Raw genomic sequence first — 20,403 nt, 5'->3', positions numbered from 1 at the left:
TGCTAATCCTGGGAGTAAGCCTTGCATGCATATTCCCATGCATGCAGGTGTAAAAACCCCGGGGAAGGCAGAAAAGGTACCACCCAACTACACGATTGTAGCGGGCATCAACTCTCCCCCGGAGAGGTATAACACCAGGCCATAACACTCCCCCGCAAGCCAATATCACTGATATCAGAGGTGATATTGGATTGGACACCAAATGGGCTGGTGTGAAACTACATACAAATCTAAGTGTTACTCCCCAACAGACTTGTTAACTGTCAACTTTCACGCATACTGGCTACTAAACTAATGCTATTTTTAAATACTACATGGCGGGCGCGTTTCGCCGTCAGGAGGACAGAGATTTCCCGTACTTGGGACTCTGTTTGACCCACCAGTGGTTGACAAAATGATGGCGGGGTGCACAATGTCTGCCAAAGAGCCGGCAGGCACACCGGTTGGAGGGCCGGTGTAATAGCAGTGACAATGACAGGAAGCAGATCATCCACACAACCAGGGCCATCTTGATGACGACAGAATGGGTGGCATTGTGACGAGTCCCCCACATGCCATAACCTTAAACACCAACCCCCAAGGTTGGTCATAGGCGGCAGAATACTGGCACTCAGACCCGGGCAGGCCGCGAGCCCAATTGGTAGTATTGATGGACAGCGGTGATTTTTACTCTAGCAGATTGATTTCATTATGCAAACTCAACTAGCAAAACAATATTTATGTACACCAAGGTTATTAACAACTACAAAGACTTATATTACAAATTTTTCAAGCTCATTATCCGCAATAACGGGCCGCTAGGCAAACAAGAAGAGAGCAAGACAAGAGCAAGAGACAAGGGAGGAGCAAGCAAGGACACCAGGGGAGATTGTTCCCACTCCCCAGGGAGTGCCAGAGCTGAATTTGATGTGAGTTTTGGTTGGATGTGAGCCTGATGTGCATCAGTAACTCATCCCTAAATGAATTGAAGTGGATGCAGAAAGTCAGTCAGAATTGATTTGGGAGTCAACACAATGTTGTGTAGAATTCTTTTGTTTTCTAGGTACAACTAGAGGAAAAAATATGATGAAATGATATTTCACCCAAGTCCAACTCATCAATTGCTCCTGTTTGATGATGTCAAAGGATAGGAAAGCAAAATTGCAATTCTTGAATGTAATTCCTGTAAAACAAATGAGTTTCTTGTAATTCACATTATATGCCCTCATGTACAAAATTAAAGTAAAAGTCAACTTGGTATTATTGGGTTTAGAATTTCGGAATGTGGTAATGTTGCAGTAAAATTAGTGAAACCCATTTTCTTGGAAATACTGTAATTAATTTGAATTTGGCTAAAAAAAAATGGTGATAAACTATTGTATTGGGGTGAAAGTCTGAGGTAAGTCAAGGCTGGATTGCAGTGCCACGCCAGTTTGGCCACATATCCTGGCCTCTTCACAAAAATAATTGTGTGATTTTTTGCTTTTTTTTGCTTTTCAAAATCCACATGTGCACATGCAAGTGAACCCTTTTGCACTTTGCTAATAGTCACCCTAATGTAGGCACATACATTGAGGTGTAAATATCACAGGATGGGCCTTTCACAGCCACATGAAAAGTAAAAACTTTGTGTTAAGACACCAATTGTCCCCCTGATGTACGCGAGTACATGAGGGGGACAATATGACATACTGCGCCTTTCACATCCCTATGAAAAGGACACACTGGTCATTGAACCAAGAAAGGCCTATATTTTGGATGAGTTCTGGATGAATTCCAGATGAGTTCTGGATTATTCCTTGGCAAGTTATGGTTTATTTCAGGATGATTTCCAACTGATTTCAAGCTGACTTCAAGTCTTGTTCATACCTATTCAATCTTTCTTTACCAAAGGCCTCCAGCACAGTTATGGAAAAAAGTTACGGTAAGGCACTCCCTGGGGAGTGGGAACATATCTCCCCTGGTGGGAACAATGGAGGAAGGAGCAATGGTGCAATCAATGGGGGGAGGATGGAGGGAGGAGCAAGGAAGGGAGGATGGAGGAGCAATGGAGGGGAGAGCAAGGAGGAATGGAGGGAGGAGGGAGGAGGATGGGGGAGAGGATGCGAGGAGGATGGGTAGAGGATGATGGGGGACTTGAGACTTGGGAGGACAAGAGCATGCGTTTGTACTCTCAAAGTCAAGAATATCTGAAGCAGGTGACATCACCCCTGCTGTTCAAAGTTGCCCCAAGGACTTGTGCACAGGACCGACTGCCATCTGCCCGGGAAACTGACCGAGTTGAGCATCTCCCAACAGGTCTGGCATCATGACTGATAATATTTGGCCATGATGCCGGTCTCTAGCAAAGCAGACGTGGTTTTGCCAGGGTTGGGTTCGACCTCACGTCCTGGCCGTCAGAGATGGGGCAACGAGTCGTGTGCAGGGCCCTGATCAGGCAATTTGCTGTCATCTGGGGTCATTTTGGTGTCAATTTGGCCCACACGTTGGCTGGATGGGCTGGATTGTCCTCATTTGCTCCTGCCGTGTATACTATGATTTATCTTAAAATGGGACTTTTGGCACCCATGAACCGTGGAACTATTTTAAGGCAACCACACTCCTAAACCAATAATCAATAATATGCTTATATGTAAGACTAGGAGTAGCTAACACAGTTATGTCATGTTGTGTGAGGGTTACAAGCTGGGGAGATGTGACATGTGTGAGATGCAGGCAATGGGAATTGAACACGCAACAGAGGCAACACTGGGCTCATAACCTGTAAAAACCCTGGGGAAGGAAGAAAAGGTACCACCTGACTACACGATTGTAGCGGGCATCAACTCTCCCCCGGAGAGGTATAACACCAGGCCATAACAGCGGGCACTGCTCCCCACTCAAATGTATGCACCAAACACAGCTGACATAAGCTGCAGGTGCATACACCATACTTACACATTGAACTGGCACTCACCAATGTGGTTGACATCCAAGATTAGCGATAATCCGGTAGTAAGCTAATCTGCTACTACCGGACTTACTCCCGCACCAATGCAGATGCTCTAAGGCTGTGTTTGGCAGCGTAATTATTGTGACATGTTATGGTGCTGGGTGGTCACATGTCAGAAATATCATTGCACAACAATTAGGCTGCCAAACACATCAGCTTATTGCTAATCACAGAGATACACTAATAGTCATATCTATTCTAAGAACTCACATGGATACCAAGTGTAAAAATGGGATATGGTAACCATCAAACCAACATTTTTCAGCCAAAAGCAAAAAAGCAAAACAGAAAAGAATTGTTAAATACATACACCTAGGTCAACTTGTGGATTCACTGAGACCTACAGAAGTGGATGAGTGCATCTGGGATCTGTCCACCATCCTACTCACTCCACAGAGCATGTCAACTAAATTATCTCAAGTCCTGGCTGTGGCTGTGGCTGGCTGCAAAGCCGCCCCTCCCACAGATTGCACATTCTGCGCGCCAGCAGAAAGTGTGATTGGGCTGGGAGGTTTCCAGAATCTTTGTAGCCCCTCCCCCTAGGGTGAACCTTACACCACATTATTTGATCCACAACTTGGTCTACTCAGGTTTCCTCTATCCCCATCCTTTTTTCCTTTTCCGAAGAAATGAACAGCAGTCATTTCCCAGGCCACACACAAGGTGGACAAGCCAAGTGATGTCCATTATTGTGTCGCAGATCCCTTCCGCTCCTGCGTGGATCGCGAGACACCCCACAAGCCTCTGCAGACTCCAACGCACCGCTCGACGGCTCTCGGCCCACACGCACAAACACATGTTATCTCACTTACACACACACACACACACACAAAACAGGACAAACTAAGCGGAAAGACAATTACAAAAAGAAAGGAAAGACTATTGACTAGGAGACCCGAGGTCGGGGCCGGAGAGAGAGTGTTTATAAGTGGATGAGCGATAGGTTAAGGGCACGAGACCATAGATAGAGAAGGGGTGTTCGTTGAGAGCAGCACTGATAAGACAAGGAGTTGAGTTTTTTTTTTTTTTTTCGTACGCGTTTGTGGCGAGACGTTCGGTCGTGGTAGGGCGTCCGCGGAGGCCGATAGAGCCCCGGCGTAGAGAGGTAAACAAGAGAACGCCGCGCCGGCCACATACGTAGATGGATACCAACGGCGCGGGGGCGGGGTTGGAGGAGGGATATAGGGCGCCGCAGAGCGCGTGTTCGGACGCCGGGTTTTCTCCGCGGTTCGAGATCAGATAGAACAGGAAAAAGAGAGAAAGAGAGAGAGAGAGAGAGAGAGAGAGAAAATGATAACAGAAAGGAGGAGAGAAAGAGGGGGAGGGTGCAGTCAGACGGTCTGGCTCTTGAGCTCCTCCAAGCATCCCGCACACATCTCCTTGACCACGTTGAGGTACGAGAGCAGCTGGGGCATCCTCTCAGACGACAGGGCCAATCGGGGCTGCTCGGCGGTGCCGGGAGCGGCGGGGGTGTAAGGCGCGAGTTTCTTCTTGCCGACCATCTGTGCGGGGAGGGCCAAGTCGAGCGAGGCGGAGGTGGACGTAGAGGTGGTGGTGTTGTTCTGGCTGAACCCGAAGAGCTCGTCCCAGCACTCCTCCTCGGACGAGGAGACGGACTCGGCACCGTCGCCGCCGCCTCCGGCCCGGCCGGCCGGCTCAAGCGGCGGCCCCAGACTGTCCAGCCCGGCCCGCGACACCGGCTCGGTTCTGCCCGTCGTCCCCGTCCGCACCACCAGAGATCCGCCGCCGGCCTTCTTGCCGGAAGCCTGGGCATTCGTCGTCTTCTGTGCGCGCACCGAGCTGCTCGTTGACCGGCCCTCGCCGCCGTCTCCAGTCGCCGCGGCCGCCATCGGCTGGCTCGCTCCTGTCGCTGGAGTCGTCGTCCGCTTGATCGGCCACTTCTCCTCGGCATGCACGCGGGCCTTAAGAACCCTCAAGAAATCCTACCAAAAGAAAAACCCATTAATCCCAGCCAGGAGGCATCGACAACGAAAGAAGAGACAGACCTTGATCCCGCTGATCCCGATCCGACTGGCGGCGGCGATCCTCGGTCTCTGCGAAAGAGCGCCCAGAGCCAGGGAGGACGAAGGGTGATGGAGGTGGTGTTGGTAGCTAGAGTACCTTCCCTGATGAGCTTTCCGTTTGTCCTTGACCAACGGGGGCAGGTCAGGACGCTGCTGATGTTGTTGGACGAGAGTAGCGGGGGACACGGCGGGCGCGGACTTTGGGGCGAGGCGGTCGACACGGAAGGCCTCGGTCCACGCCGCATCAGTCTCGCTCCACTCGCTCAACCGGCTCTCCCCCTCGCACTCCTCGCCAGCCTCCTCCATCCCCACCGTCGTCGTTCGCGTCGAGGTGGAGGTGGAGGCCAGGAGGTCGACGCTGTGTACTTTTCGAGGCGCCGGCGTGGGTGTCTGCGGCTGTTGCGGGGCACACGTAGCAGCTGATTCGGCAGGGTTGACAGGCCGGGAGATGGGTGTCTTGTCGCCCAAGTCGATCTCCGGCTGAAGGGCCATGGGCGGCGTGTGGCAGCGCGTCGGCGGCTCAGGAGGCGCCGGACCGCTCTCCGGGCTGGTCTGTGCCGAAGAAGAAGAAGACGACGCTGACGACGAGGTTGTTGTTGTTGTTGTTGTTGTTGTCTGCCCCTTCGGCGAGGCTTCAGAAGAGCCGTCAGGGGCGAACATGCTCTTGAGGATCTCGAAGTGTTTGTGTACGCCGGGCGGGGCCTCCTGCGGGGCCTTGCCTGCGTCCGTCGTCGTAGGGGCGGGCAGGGGGTCGAGTTCAGAGGGGGAAGGGTCTTGAGAGTACGCGGTGATTGCCCGGACGCGGTCAGATGTGAACTTAGTGCGAGGGTCCGTCGAGCCTTCGCCGAGATCGATGAGCACATTACAGCACGTCCACCACTCTTTATACTCTTCCTGGATCTTCTGGATCACACTGTACACGCGGTCCAGCGCCCCGGGACTCACTTGTTGACCAGCCGAGCCCGAGGCCGAGTCTTCCTGTTTCGCGGGGAGGTCCGGCTCCTGATGCAAATCTGAATCACTATCTGTCTCGTCCGCATTCGAAAAGCTCTGTGGACGGTGTGTCGCACGGAGCATCTTCCGATACGTCCGTCGCATCGATTTCAACTCTGTGCAGTGGGGAAAACAGTCAGCCGTCATGTTTCGAAAATTTCCCGGAAAGACGTGGGACTAACCCTCGATTCCCCTGGCGAATTCCTTGACCTGATTGAGTTCGGTTTGGAGGCGCCCCTGCTGGGACGTGATCCTCGAAGGAATGCGCAGCTCACCCATACTATTACTGCGTGTTAGGTTAGTAGGGTTCGGCAAGTTGCTGATATGGACGAGATGATTGGAGAGATCGTGTTCGCCGTCCGAAAAGGGAGTGGGCAGGGGCTCCGAGTAAGGCACCATGTGATTCGAAAGCACGCGCGTGTTGTAAGGATATCGCGCGCCCCACGCGGACGAGGTCGGGCTGAGGTCGAGGGAGTCGGTGGGCGGGGATTGGGAGCCTGGAGGCGCTGGGTGGGCGTGCGAGGAGGATACGGGAGCGTAGTCGGGTTGTTGGAACTGGTAGCCATGCAGCTGGGCGTTGGCTTCGGCTCGGGCGCGCAGGGCAGGGTTGCTCTTCGGGGGCTTGGAGGACAGGGTCCTGCGGGAGGGAAAGCGGGATTGAGAAGAGGATGAGGCCAGATCATGGTCGATGTGGCTGTCGGTGGGCGAATGGCAGAGGTCGGGCTCGTTGATGCTGCTCTTGTTGCTCTTGCGCATTGAGAATTTGCGCGTCAGACTAGGTTGGGTGCTGCTGAGGACGCTCGAGTTGGAGCAGGAGGCGCGGGAGGAGGGACGACGGGCGCGGACGGTACCGTGAGTGTCGAGGGCGGTGAGGGTGACGTCGCTGACGAAACTGTCGCTCTGACTGGTTTGCCTCCTGTTGTATTTGAGTGCAGTTGAAAACTTGTCGTTGGCGGCTCTGAAGGCTTTGAGGGGTGTTGCCATCATGACCTTGCCTGATGAGACCGAAGAGCTGGTTTGGAGAGAGCGCCTGCTCGAGGTGTCGCCCGCTAGCGAGAATCGCTTGCGCGTAGGACTGGCGGGAGAAGAGTTTTTGGTTGAAGGGGCCGGTCGGGAAGAGAGGCGCCTGACGCGTGAAAGAATGCTGTCGTTAGAAGTGTGTGAGTTGGGGGATGTTCCTAAGCGGTGAGCAGTGGAGTCGATAGAAGTACTGTATCGATGGCCAAAGCAGCTTCTAGAGAGCTGGTTCGGATTAGTCGTTTTGATAGGTGGCTGTAACAGAAAAAAAAGAATGATGTTGAGCGAAAATCATCCGGGTAAAAAAAAAAAAAAAGGGGGGGAGAGACATACAGGGTTGGGTGGTGGAGGGCATGCACCGTTTGCCGAGCCACGAGAGAACAGGGTGGTGAAGGACAGGGGGCGTTTGGGTTTGAAGATCTTGGCCGAGCCCTCGTCCGAGGTGGTATCAGGCGGCGACAGACACTGCTTGTTTTCGTTCCGGACTTGCATGGAGGTGTGGGGACGATTGATAGTGGATCGACTTCGGGTGTTGAGGGCGCGATATCCGGATAGCGGGACGCGCGGCGGGGTGCGAGAGGGGGGTGGGGGCTCGGTCCTCTTGCGCGGCTCGGCCGGGTGGGGCTGGCGATGATGGATGATGTTGTTGGACCTGCTCTGGCGGCGTTCCTCATCGTCGGAGTCGGCAGCAAATGCGAGATCCCCAGGCTGAGGACAGATGGAGGCTAGTACGGTACTGGCTCGATGGGATAGGGCCGAGGTGGGGGAGCGGTCGGGGGCTCCGTTGGAGGAGCCGGCGGCTTTGTTGAGGAGCAGGGTGGACGGGCGTTTTTTCCGGAACCTCCTCCGGCTCGGGTTCTTGGCCGAGGTGGATCTCTCATCCTCGGAAGCAGCAAGAAGGGACTGTGCACCCGTCGCGGTGGTCGTCGTGTTGAGGGATAATCCGGCGATGCGCGAATCGAGACTGGCCTCGGAGGCGTTGAGGGTGGATGTGCTGATTGAGCCGGAGAGGGACGAGCCTGGAGAGGGGCTGACGTAGGGGGGCCGTGTATAGAGTGCTTGTTTGCGGGATCTCTGGGAGACGGTGGGCGTGTTCCGGGTGGGGTCGGAGGAGGATGGGGTTGAGTAGAGCTCGTTGTCGGGCGTGAACTGGTCGGAGATCCCGTCGGTCTCGGTGCCCGAGGTGGCAGGGTCGTATGACTCGGAGCCGCTGTGCTCGTAGCCCAGATTGACGGAGCAGGTGGAGCTGCAGGATGAGGCTCTGATGGGCGGCTGCCTGGGATGGCGCGGGTCGGCTAGGCTGGGGTGAGAGTAGACGGCGGTGGGGGAGTTGAGGGAGAGGTCTGAGCAGTTGGACTTGTAGTAGCCGATCGAGGATGTTGAGGAGGTGGCTGAGGGGCTGAGGATGGATGGGTTGTTGTTGTTGTTGTTGTTGTTGAGGAATGTTTTTTTGGATTTCGAGGGTTGGATGGAGGAGGAGGAGGAGGTGGTGGCTGTGGATTGCCTGCGGGGTTGGTACTGGTTTGCGAAGTTTGAGGATGAGGATGAGCTGGATGAGCGATTGATGATGTTGTTGATGCTGCTGTTGATGTTGTTGTTGTTGCTGTTGTTGTGACTGTGAGCGTGGCTGTTGCTGATGTGGGGTAGGATGTGCGCTCGCTTGTAGTGTTGCTGCTGCTGCTGCTGCTGCTGCTGTTCTGGGGGTGGCCAGTCCAGGTCGATGTCTGGCTCGGTGAGTTCGGTTTCGGTGTTGAAGCTGGTCTCTGGAGCCCTGGAGCGTGCGCTGTGGTCTCCGCTGGAGAGGCTCCAGTCGGCGCGGCTGTCGTCGGTCATCGACAGGCTCGAGGAGGGGCTCCCGAATCCGGCTGAGGAGGACTGCTGGGCGGGCGTGGGGCGTGATTTGGGCAGTCCGTCTGCTGACTGTCCGCGGGTCGGTGGTGCGGATGCGGGTGGGAGTGGGAGTGGGGGTCTGTTGCGTGCGGGGGATGAGCGGGAGGTGCTGAAGGTGTTCTTGGGCTGGTGCTGTTTCCTGGGGGGCTGCGAGCCTGGTGGTTTCTGGGTGGGGGTGGGGGTGGTGGTGTGTGGGAGTGGGAGTGACTCTGCGGAGGGTGCGAGGGAGCCGAAGAGGAAGTCGTCGTCCCAGTTCTCGCTGGGTTCTGTTTGCAGTGGATGGTCAGTCTGGTGTGGTCTGCTGCTGCTGGCTCCAGTGGATGGTTCTTCTGCTTACGGGCTCTGCTCAGCTTCCCCCGCGCCCACTCCGCCCGGCGCTGGTTCTTCCTGCTGCTCGTCCCTGTGTCCTCCGACTCCGACTCGGACTCCGCCGCCGCCGCCGCCTGTGCGTTGCCCAGCTCGAGGATGTCCATCGCGTGCGTTGGTGGCCGTTGGTGCTGTGCTCAGCCTCGGGCCCAGGCTCACAGAACATCCTCGCCCTGCGCCGCAGCACTCACTCCCATAATCCGCCGAGCTCCGCAGAACACATCCAGTCTTTGGCCCCAATCAGAACCGCCAGAAACGGGCATCCCCAAAAGGGAACGCTCACCCAGCCATCCTGGAGACTGCCTGTTCAGGCTGAGCATGGCCTTTCAATCAGCCTCCCCCCTTGTAATGTAATGTATCGAGAGCTGCGAAGATATATCTGCAACTGGGCCCAATCGGATCCATAACTGTTTCACTGCTGCCCGGGGATGGGAGACTGCAATTTGCAAGAGAGCTGCTTCTAATTTAAGACCATCCGCACCGGGCGCTAAGTTAGCCCGGATTAGGGCACTTAGTTCGACCCCGCAACCGCATCGGGTTGGATTAACCGGGGATCAACTTAGCCCGGAGCTTGGTTTGGAGCTAGTGGGGTATAAATCTAGCCCCCACTAGTCCTCGGACTACAGTGCGGGACGTCACTTTTGTGCTAGCCCGCGCCCGCAAAAATGTTTTTATTTTTTGAGACCTATCAGGGTTTACATATATCATGTACAATACACCAAAGTGACATTTTTGAGCTCTACAGAGCTAGGGGATTCTATAAATATCTCGCCAGCTCTGTGGCACTGCTCAGAAAAAAGTTTCACTTTTTAGGTGGTTCGGATTTGGGACACATGGACTTACAGGCCATAGTATGGCACTATGGAGGTGCATTATGCATATAGACTATGTATTAAGTGTATATTATGCACTTATAGTGGGTTTTGGAGCATTGCGGTACAAAACCAAGGCCTTGTATTCATAGGAAAAGAACAAGTTTCTTTGATAGGAACTGGCATCTTGTACTTTGAATTTCCACTTTTGAGAATTCGCCTTTTCTTCTGCACTTGCTCTTCTTTATCCTTTGAGTACAAGATCGGCCACAAGATCTTCCTGGTAGCTTTGTCAACTTCATCATTTTTGTCGGAGGTTTTGCCATTGCAACACCAATTAAGCATCTGTTGAGTCTCTTCAGCCATAGCAATTTCTTTGTCTTGATATTTTTCTAAGAGAGGAGTTTCGAATAGACCAAAATTATCCTCATTGTTGCTTTCAATTAAAATAGGGTCGTCTTTGTCAGCAATAGAGACAACAGGCGGTTTTCAAGGCTGCAAGAAGGGTTTCAGTGGCTTTTTTGGTTGGCTTGAGGAGGATTTTCTTTGAAGTAAGGACTCTTTTCTTTGTCTTTCAATCTGAGCTCTTCGTGCTGTTGTCATAGGCGTCATCTTGGAAGCTGGGGAAAGACATCTTGCACTTGGACTTGTGATTTTTACACTGGTCACCCCCCTAACCCTCCCCAAAACCCCCGGGGTATTGGGGGATTTTTGTGAATTTCTCAAGCCCAACATTTGGGACACCCCCAGGGGGCTAGCACAAAAGTGGTGTCCCGCACTGTAACCTATAAAATGAATATGCATCATGCTCAATGGCATGAACTCTGTGTGTTTAGGTGCCAAACACATACCATACAGGCACCTAATCACATAATCTCCGATAGCCTCGGACCTCCTCGGACCTCCCAATCTACGTCGATGCGGTCGGCCACTCGGATTAGCTTAGTCCGACTGTAATCTGAGCTAGTTAGTCCAGACTAACTTAGCAACGGATGCGGATGCTCTAATATATTTTCACTGGAGTAACAGTTCAACTTAGCAATCACTGCTAATCTTGAGTTGTGGAAGCCTGCAGAATTTAGAACTGCATCAAAAAATATGGTTCAAACTCAATCAACAAAACATAAAACAGTAACTCCTGATCCATGAGTCTTTCAGATCCTGACTACCAAAAAAAAAAGGCCCATCATTCCCTAATTCCTTGTTCCCCACTATGACTATCCTCAGTCCAACTACCCTGGTATTATTTCTAGAGGAAAGATGTCTAAGTGTTGATCAAGAAAGCAGAAATCCTACTCATTTTTATTAGTAATCCACCAGGGAGGAATCTGTGGCACTCTCCAGAGAGTTCCTGGCTGTAATTCCATCTGAGCTATGTACTGGTGTGTAATTCATATCACCCAATATAACCTCTGTTTTACTTTCAACCCCGTGAGAAGTTTGACTGTAACCTAACATATGTTGAACTGATCAAAAGCTCAGTCATTGTTTATTGTGAACTAGTGTTATTTAAACCATGTTATGCAACTTCATACAACATCTATGAATGCTCTGACCGTTTGACAAGAATTACCAAAGATTCATAGCTATGATTTTTCCGCACTTCTGACTGGAAGAGATGAGCATTAAAATCTTGCTTGAATGCCCACACACTCAGATTTTCATGTCTCCCTAAACCAATCATTCCTCAAGGGTACATAAGCACTGACCAGCCTGTCAGGTTGCTTGGCGCAAGGTTTCCAATTCAGTATGGATGCTGTTTTTAGATCTAGAGAAGGTGATTACTGATGTGCCTGAAGCATCAATTGTGAGGGGGTGTTGATTCTTGTTACCTACATGGCTTGGTTGTACTATAATGTCAGAGTGGGCTCATTGTGTAATGAGAATAACAAAAGGGGCCCTGGTGGTGCCTCAAAGTTTGCCTCTTGATTGCTACAGCCAACAAACAGTATTGGAACACCATAAGTGTATTTGAGAAGCAAGAAACCTCTAAATTCACAGCATACAGTCTTGAAAGAATCACAGAGAAACTTCAAGCACTCTGCAATTCTAATTAAGTTTCAGCCAACCCTGCCACCCATCATAACTCAGGAGATTCATCAGCTGGTAATGACAGGCCAATCAGCACCTCAAGGGGTGCTTCTACCTCACCCTCCGGGCTCATAAGCATGTAGATTACGTTTTCTCCTCTAATTGTGCTGTGTGTTTCACCACTCCAAGGTCCTTGTCTATGATAGCTAAAAGTTGTCCAATATCTCCTGACTGCTGGATTCCTGTAGTGCAAAATATATCTGATATGAATATCAAATTTTGGTGGCAGGAGGCTGGGCCTGTGCATGATGGCTTGACATGTCAAGAGTGTGTCTAATTTTATGGGAGGTGTGCAAGGTCATTGGATCAGCATGAGAAAAAGTGTCAGCATGGGGGCTTGGTGAGTGATTTCTGATTTCCACCCTGATGTTTGCACGACCATCAGGGTGGAAATTGTCCCATAGCCTTTCACAAGTCCGCAGCAGAGGGCCTGCAGGGAATTCTGCAGCTATATCTTGGCCAGCATGATTGTTTGGCCTTCCCCCACATGGGGCATGGGGTGTGCATGATTGTTATGGCAAGATTGCTTGGCTTGTTGTGAGCATGCCGGTGGGGTTGTTCAAGATCATCAGATCAGCACAAACAAAATTGTCAGTGTGGGGGCTGGGTCAATGATTTCTTATGTCCACCCTGGAGTTTGCGCGAACATCAGCGCAAACATCAGGGTGGACATTGTCACAAAGCCTTTCACAAGTCCGCAGCAGAGGGCCTGCGGGGAATTCTGCAGCTACACCTTGACCAGCATCATTGTTTGGCCTTCCCCCGCATGGGGCACGTTCTGTGTGTGATTCTTGTGGCAAGACTTCTTAACATGTTACAAGTGTGTCTGATGCCATTGGAGGTGTGAAAGTTCATTGGATCAGCACAAGCAAAAGTGCTATCTTGGGGGCTTGGAATCCAATCTTCACCCCAAAAATCTGGCTAATCCAAAATGCTGGCAGATGACCACTTCAACATGAAGTGGTCAATCTTCCATTTGTAATTTCCTCATCTGTCTGGAATTGAAAAAAAAATCTGTGGTCTTGCTCTCTAGGTGTTTAGATCTTGGTATTATGAACATCAAACACTCCCTGACAACCTCATCAAGAACAGAGACACTAGAATTGGCTTTTCACATCAAATAAACAATCAAATGACACGCGCTGTGACTGGCTATGTTCAGGTGAGACGTGGTCCAGGTGAATTTATTGGTTGATTACAAAACCAAAATTGAAAATTTTTTCAAGCAACAAAATATTTCATTCCTTTCTTCTCATGTTGAATGAATTTCTCCCTGGATCTAAATGCAGCCATCATTTTTGTAAACCTTGCTTGTAACTAACACAAGCTTACTCCAAGTCACTAGTTAGAGTTGACATGAGATTGATTTGTAGATAGGATCAACAGAAATCAAGCTTGTATGATACATGCCTCCATAGTTGAGTTCAACAAGAGTTCTGTAAAGAAATCACGGTATGGCACTCTCCAGAGAGTGCCACAGATTCCCCCCTGGTGATCTACAGTAAAAAGACTACCAAAAGTATTACCCAATGCTCCCCCTCATTTACCCGCACCCACCCACCAGGCTGTGCAGACCACAAAGAATGTGACTAGTGCGCTCAAACAGCCCTCACTCAGGAATCAGTTGCACTGCAGAAGGGATGCTATTTGCCTTCAGAGACTGGAACTTCATCATCAGACACAAGATGCTACACTGATCAAAACTTCAGGACAAGGAATTTGAATGTTTTGGACACAAGAAGAAAGGGTGTACATACTTATATAACTGAGGAATGATTCCTCTTGAAACATGAGGCATTTGCAACTTTATTGCAAATGTGTTTGTGTAGAATAAATGATCCATATTTTCATCTTGAATGGGATCAAACGCTAGATACGCGTTCATAATCTAGAAGCCATTTATCTAAATCTAACTTGAAGTTTCTTGGGCGTTGGAACGGAGATTCCTTTTTGATTTTCTCGATCTCCTTGGGCTCCAACTTGCCAACGCCTTCCTCCCATGGCATCAGATTGATGGTCCCCACTTGATCGAAGTAGTCATGATGATCTTTCTCCAGCTTGCCAGAGAAAATCTTACACTGTAAGTTGAAAAACATCGAACACAGGTTGTGGTCCTCTTGGAAAACCGTCTTCCATTTCCCTGGATTCTTCCTCTTGTAATAAGAGCCAAGAGCGTAAATCACCCCTTCGGTCAACTGGATATCACTCTTAGAAATCCTGATCAGTTCTGCCGGATCTTTGCTTTTCACTGGGGAAAATTTGTAAGTTTGGTAGATGATCTTTTCCCCGGTGGAAACTAAGAATCTTGCAATCGAAGACTTGTCGACTTTTTCAGAACCATTGTTTGAAGCTTCACTCTTACTATCAAACTGTTTTAAAACCCATTCTTGGAGCTCCTTTTGTTCCTCAAAATAAGCTGGCTCGCTCACTTTCCTGCCACATAATTGGAGGAGTATTGAGTGGTATAGCCAAAGCACCTTCAAGAATTCATCAGTCTTTTCATCCAACGCAACCTTAATGTGGTCAAATAATGTATCCGGGAATGCTTTGTTTCTCAAATCCTCAAACCCTCTTCCTTTCCAAACATTCAATCTCAATTCATCCTCCATCACATCTGCGTCTTGCTTATAGACTTTGATCATTGAAATCCAGGCCCATACTTTCGGGCTTAGCTTGCCCATGTCAAATATATCCACCTTTCCCACTTGGACGGGTACGAGACTTCTCAGTTTGGGTACTTCCACATACCTGTCATAGGCCAGGCTTTTAATAATTCTATTCAATCTACATGCTATCCAAGAGCCCCTTTCATCCTCGGGAGTGAATCCAATGCGAACGAAGTCGGATTCCAACCTTGCTTTCCATGGTATTAGGATTGATATCTCATTTGAAGACTGCCTGGTTTTATATCTGTTGTATTGACGAATGCTGATGTATCTTTGTATCCTGGCTATTCTGTGCAAAAAGTACTCCTCATCCACAAAAACTTCCAGCCATTTCCGTTTGTTCTGAGTTTTGTAATAATTACCCATAGCATTTTTCACCGCTTTGATGAGCAGAACATCTCTTTCGGAAACTTCTAGAGCAGAATTATCGAAATTATTGCTCGGAACATGATAGGCAGGTTTGTTTTTATCAGAAAGTAAATACCTGAAAAGGAATTCCCTAATTCTTGTTGATTTAGGTGTGATGTAAGAATGAAAGTGACCATCATGCAAACACTCTATCATTTCTGCATCCTGATTCACCAAAAGAAGATTCAATGCCCATCGTTGGATTGCATCTTGCTCGCCGAGATATATTTCACTTCCAACTTCGGCGCCCCAGAGGTCCAGAACACGGTGATTGAGGCCCCATAAAGTATTGACAAAATACACTAAACGACTGTGTAACGATGACCCATGATTTGATTCACCACCACTTTTTTTAGGATTCTTTTGAACATAATGTTCAAATTCTTGTGATATAGCCTGCTCCAGCTTAGATGCAAGATGATTGCTTCTATTGTGCGCCTCATCAATGATTATTCCTGGAGTCCCTTCCCAAAGCATTGAGATCCAGGCCCAAAACTTTGCGCCTTTCTCTCTCCACTGGAAAGAATCACTGTTTGTATCCATATTGTAGTTGCTTCCATCTGCATTCTTTTTACCTGATACGTCGGGATTTGGCTGATTCTTCACAGTCCACTTTTCATGAAAACTCATGGGATCGCCGATATTGATACTCTTCATTTTCTGAATCGCTCTATCTTCTGACCATTCTCTAGCACTAAAATCTGTACGGGTAGACCTTTTGATCTCATCAAATAATGGAAAAAACACATCGAAACAACTTCGAAAGAAGTGGCCCAACTTCAGTAAAAACACACGTACAACGAGAAGTAGGATCATGACTATTGGAGGAACTCGGGTGTGGGATAGCGTCTGGCCATACTGCCGCACCTCCCAAGTGGGGCTTTTTTGAAGTAAAGGAGTCGCGGGATCGGTCAAAAACTGGATAATGGGTGTCCATTAGCGGGATGAACGGGTGGCTTTCCGTCGCGCGAGCTTGGCTTTCGACATCGTCGGGTATCATGATGGGGTGATTATGAACCCCTCCTAGGAGAATCCAAGTGATCTTATGACCAGTCAGAATACTTGACTGGACTCTAAAAGGGTCAAGTTAACTCGAACTGACCGCTTTGCTTCGTATCGCTGCTGATTGTCAGGTCAGACAATATGGGACGGTCGGATGTTGACTTGTTGTTCATATTGCACCCCGGGTGCTCGTCAGTTGATGGACCCGGCAGTTCTGCGGCTGGCGGCGGCTTTGACTCCTCCACAGAAGAAAAAAGACGCTTGCGTCCCACACCCACCGTTTCTACCACATCTTCAGCACCGGTCAGAGGCGAGATGCGTCCGGAGACTGCTGGAGATAGACGCAAGGCGCATAGAAAACACACGACGCGCAACAATGATGAACCAGCTAACATTACTGTATAGCTCTCATCTAAACTGAAGGCGAGGGGGGAAAGAAGTTGTGAAAAGGCTCGACTTTGGCCTCAGCTAAGTATAGCGGTTGACCTGGAAGTTCCGCTGCTTTGTTTCATCGGTGTACGGAGCTCTCCTCTGTCGATAGGATTTAGCTGCGGTTTGCGGTTATAAAGAAAACAGTTCATTGTTTGAGGTAAATAAGCTGTTGCAATACAACTCAAAACTTCCTCCTACATTCAATTGCATCTCCTGGGGTTGGGCTTGCTCTCCAACGATGGACCGGTCATCATCTCGAGCAGTTGTTTGAAAATGTTTCACGCAATCGATCGCAGCGTCAAATTCAATAGATATTCACATACTGCAAAAGCTCTAACTTAACACAAGACCCTCTTCGGAGGGCCTGGTGCAGCCTGGCTGGCGCGGAGCGCCCCTCGCGAAGCGAGCCTCCGAAGGAGGGGAGGGTCCCTGCGGGACGGTGTCCCCCCTCCACAAAGAGAGGGTCTTAGTTAAGTTAGGCAAAAGCTGAAGCTAACATACTGTGCCAGATATTACAGCTGGTCCACGATTCCTAAATCTTAGCTGTCAGTGTAGGCTCCAAGAGATCTTGAAAATCATCAAACCGGCGCAGGTTCTCCCGAGTGGAACTGGAGACATTGGCAGTTACTTGCATGTCTCCAGGTGTAAACAAGAGGAAAGAGCAATACGCGAAGCTCGCAGAGTTTTATCGACGTAGTTTTCACGGTTTTCCGTTGAATCATCCCCCCCCAGCTTAACCGAGTGCCCCTTGCCTGATGCTTTGCCGGTGACAGATTGTAATTACATATGCGAAATTCTTACAGCAATGGTGGAGACATTATGCTGTGGGGATACCTGGAGGCCAATTCGATTAAGTCCACACATGATCATATTGCAATCTTTTTCAATTCATCTGGGTTTATATTTTTCATGCTCTTTCGACGAACGCTTACGTGTTTTGTGATGTGACCTCTTCGTGTCCCATCGGACTTGCACAAGGCCAAGCTGATTTCCATTTCATTCAGCTATGTGTATCCCTTCGGTGGGCATCAAGTTTGCATTTGGGATTGCGCATCCTTACAATGATCATTGCCATTTATTATTGAAGAATTCAGCCATGGGAAACAGTGAAACCGAAACAATCAGCCTAGACGCGGAATTTTTAGTGTTTTTGCATTTACAGCAGGACAAGGAAAAACCCATAAATGTATTTCCAATGTGAGATAGTTGGTGATAGATAGAGAGATAAGATAATATAAGATGAGGAGACCCAAGATGATGAGATGCCAAGGCTATAATCAATACGCGGAGAAGATGAGCTGGAGACCTGTTTGCTTTGGTGTGTTTCATGGTTCACCGAGCAAGTTGCCTGTCAGACCGTTCCTTCGACCAATCCCGATCGCTAAGACCATCAGCATCGCTAGGCCTAGCAGGATTGAATCCGCCCAAGCAAATCCTGTAGAATTTCAGAGAGAGAAACAGTATCAGCTGATGGGATGCTCTTCGAACGGTAGAACGGTACGCCATACCTTGGAGGATTTCTAGACGTTGCTGGTGGGGTAGCGTTTGTCCATTGATCTCAGTCTGGAGCGCAGCTGCTCCGGACACGAAGAGGATGATGGTCACTCCAAGCCAAACAATGTGAGAAGCAACGCTGAAGAGAAGGTGACCAGGTGCGACGGATAAGCCAGCCACGTAGATTGCTGAGAACAGGACAGCTGCAAAGACAGACGATCACAGATCATTCCTGGTCAGCATCAATCGTCTGTCGGCTTTCGTTTCTCGGATGACATCACTCAACTCCATAGTCCACAAAACAGAAGATATTTGGTCCTTGTCACCAGCGACGAGTAAAGATCTGGATTCTGTAGCTTCTGTTTGAATGAAATTGAACCACACGGTGGAGAGGGTGGAGCCCGTCGTTAGTCAGTCACTGAATCTAGGGAACGAAAAACGTGGGAGCTTGTGGTGTCAAATGGACGTACGTTGAAGTCGCCGACGAGGATGCCACTAGTAACGATCTCAGCGATACATCCGATGATGATGACTAAGGCAGATGGAGGTCAAACGGGGGAGATCGAGATTTAGCGACCGCATCCACGAGGGCTCAGACAATCTTGCGAAGAGAGGGATGGGATTCTTACGGGAGAAGATCGCGAGATGGATGATTTTCGCAACGGTCATGATCGAAGAGTTGGGTTGCTGTGTTTTTTTTGTCGAGTCGACTGTGTGGGCGTTCAGTGTTGGGGGTGTCGGATTCAAGGGAGGGGTGGAGAGATTTAAACCCAAGGTGCTCTCTGAACTGGATGTATGCGCGGCAGCGGGGACGGATATGTAAATATGCAGATTCCAGTGGGGCAGACAGCTCAAAATGGTTTTGGTCAGTCTCAGATCAAGGTTCGAGTTGAATACACATGACTAAATTTGGATGTTCCGTGAAACTGGTCGCATCGGACGATCTTTTTGATCGCTTTGTTCTTTGGAAAGTCACTTTAACCCTCCCTTTGTTGGTGATTGTCCTCGAAGACCATTATGTACGAAGAGGCTGTGCCAGCCGCTGTGGATACACTCGAAAGCGTGGGTCAGGACTGGTCATAGTCTTGACAAAGGACCGGCTTAGCCGAGCTGGTAACGATGGTGCGAAAGGTTGCTTGAGTCTAACCGGAGTGCCAAATCACTGCTCATGGCCGAACCGGCTGGCCTCGAGCAGTCAGTCGCCTGGTGTAGTTCTCGAGGTGCTTGAACACGTTCGATTCAGCCCAAATGGCCTCGAGTCCGAAGCGGTCATCGAGAGCTTTTATCCGCTTTGATGGCCGGCTGACCGGTCATCGAGAGTTTTTATCCCTTTCGATGACCCGTCAGCCGGTCATCAAGAGGTTGTATCCCTTTCGATGACCAGTCAGCCGGTCATCGAGAGTGTAGCCTCTTCGATGACTGGCTTAACGGTCATCGAGAGGTTTTATCCTCTTCGATGACCGACTGAGAGAGGTTTTATCCTCTTCGATGACCGACTGAGAGAGGTTTTATCCTCTTTGATGGCCGGTCAGCGGGTCATCGAAGAGGATCCCTTTCGATGACCGGTCAGTCGGTCATCTAGAGATTTCGATGACCGGCTGACTGGCGGGTACCCGTCCAGGTACCCGCCGTCCTCCCCACCAGACACCCGCACCCGCACCCGGCACCCGCCGGCGGGTACCTGTAGAGCTAAACAGGTACCTGCCAACGGGTACCGGGTACCCGGCAACGAGTACCCGTTTGCCATCTTCTTCTTTGATGGGGCCAACATGCCTATTGAAAAAAAAAATATCAGGAGATAAAAATCAGCTGGAAGAACAGATGGAGCAAGTACCTTGGATTTGGCCAGCCAGATTTCCCCATTTACCAAATGACTAAACTGAAAGGATGAAGTGGAAGAAATGTCAGGATATGAAGATTGTGACTTGGAAACTTTGAAGAAACAGTTACTGGAGAGAGTTGGATCCTCTCTTACTTTAGTTAAATAAAACAGGCATGACACCAAAAACCTAGTACACTCTACAGTCAAGAAAGGAGGCATTAGGACCATTGAACACTTTAAAATCTTTAGGGCTAAATTAGTGGTTTAACATTAACGGGACCAACAGGCGCCCAGCAATTTCTTTTTGGCAGCATTCCTCCCTCCTCACCATTCAAAAAAGCTACAGGTACAAACTGTTCTGGATTGCTTGGCTCTTTAAGCAATAGGCCCCAAGCAAGAGCCAAGCAATGACCTG

General features: G+C 49.8%; 3 protein-coding genes across 3 annotated transcripts; all 3 read right to left on the bottom strand.

The window, feature by feature from the left end:
• Positions 1 to 4,302: 4,302 nt before the first annotated feature.
• PtA15_5A46 (uncharacterized protein) lies at positions 4,303 to 9,427 on the bottom strand (the record flags this gene model as incomplete). Its single annotated transcript, XM_053169234.1, has 6 exons — positions 4,303 to 4,914; positions 4,978 to 6,104; positions 6,171 to 7,260; positions 7,339 to 9,161; positions 9,233 to 9,295; positions 9,421 to 9,427. 6 exons carry the CDS (start codon positions 9,425 to 9,427, stop codon positions 4,303 to 4,305), a joined length of 4,722 nt encoding a protein of 1,573 aa, XP_053020031.1.
• A 4,599-nt stretch (positions 9,428 to 14,026) lies between these two features.
• PtA15_5A45 (uncharacterized protein) lies at positions 14,027 to 16,413 on the bottom strand (the record flags this gene model as incomplete). Its single annotated transcript, XM_053169223.1, has 3 exons — positions 14,027 to 15,939; positions 16,037 to 16,261; positions 16,341 to 16,413. 3 exons carry the CDS (start codon positions 16,411 to 16,413, stop codon positions 14,027 to 14,029), a joined length of 2,211 nt encoding a protein of 736 aa, XP_053020030.1.
• A 1,584-nt stretch (positions 16,414 to 17,997) lies between these two features.
• Positions 17,998 to 18,835, bottom strand: PtA15_5A44 (uncharacterized protein; the record flags this gene model as incomplete). The annotated part of the gene is made up of 5 exons (XM_053169212.1): positions 17,998 to 18,107; positions 18,181 to 18,369; positions 18,453 to 18,525; positions 18,637 to 18,698; positions 18,796 to 18,835. The coding sequence occupies 5 exons, from the start codon at positions 18,833 to 18,835 to the stop codon at positions 17,998 to 18,000; spliced, it is 474 nt and encodes a 157-aa protein (XP_053020029.1).
• Between the last annotated feature and the right edge of the window lie 1,568 nt (positions 18,836 to 20,403).

The sequence above is a fragment of the Puccinia triticina genome, chromosome 5A, assembly GCF_026914185.1.
Source record: "Puccinia triticina chromosome 5A, complete sequence".
Lineage (NCBI taxonomy): Eukaryota > Fungi > Basidiomycota > Pucciniomycetes > Pucciniales > Pucciniaceae > Puccinia > Puccinia triticina.
Note: the sequence above shows the minus strand (reverse complement) of the source record. Positions and strands in the feature narration are given on the sequence as shown.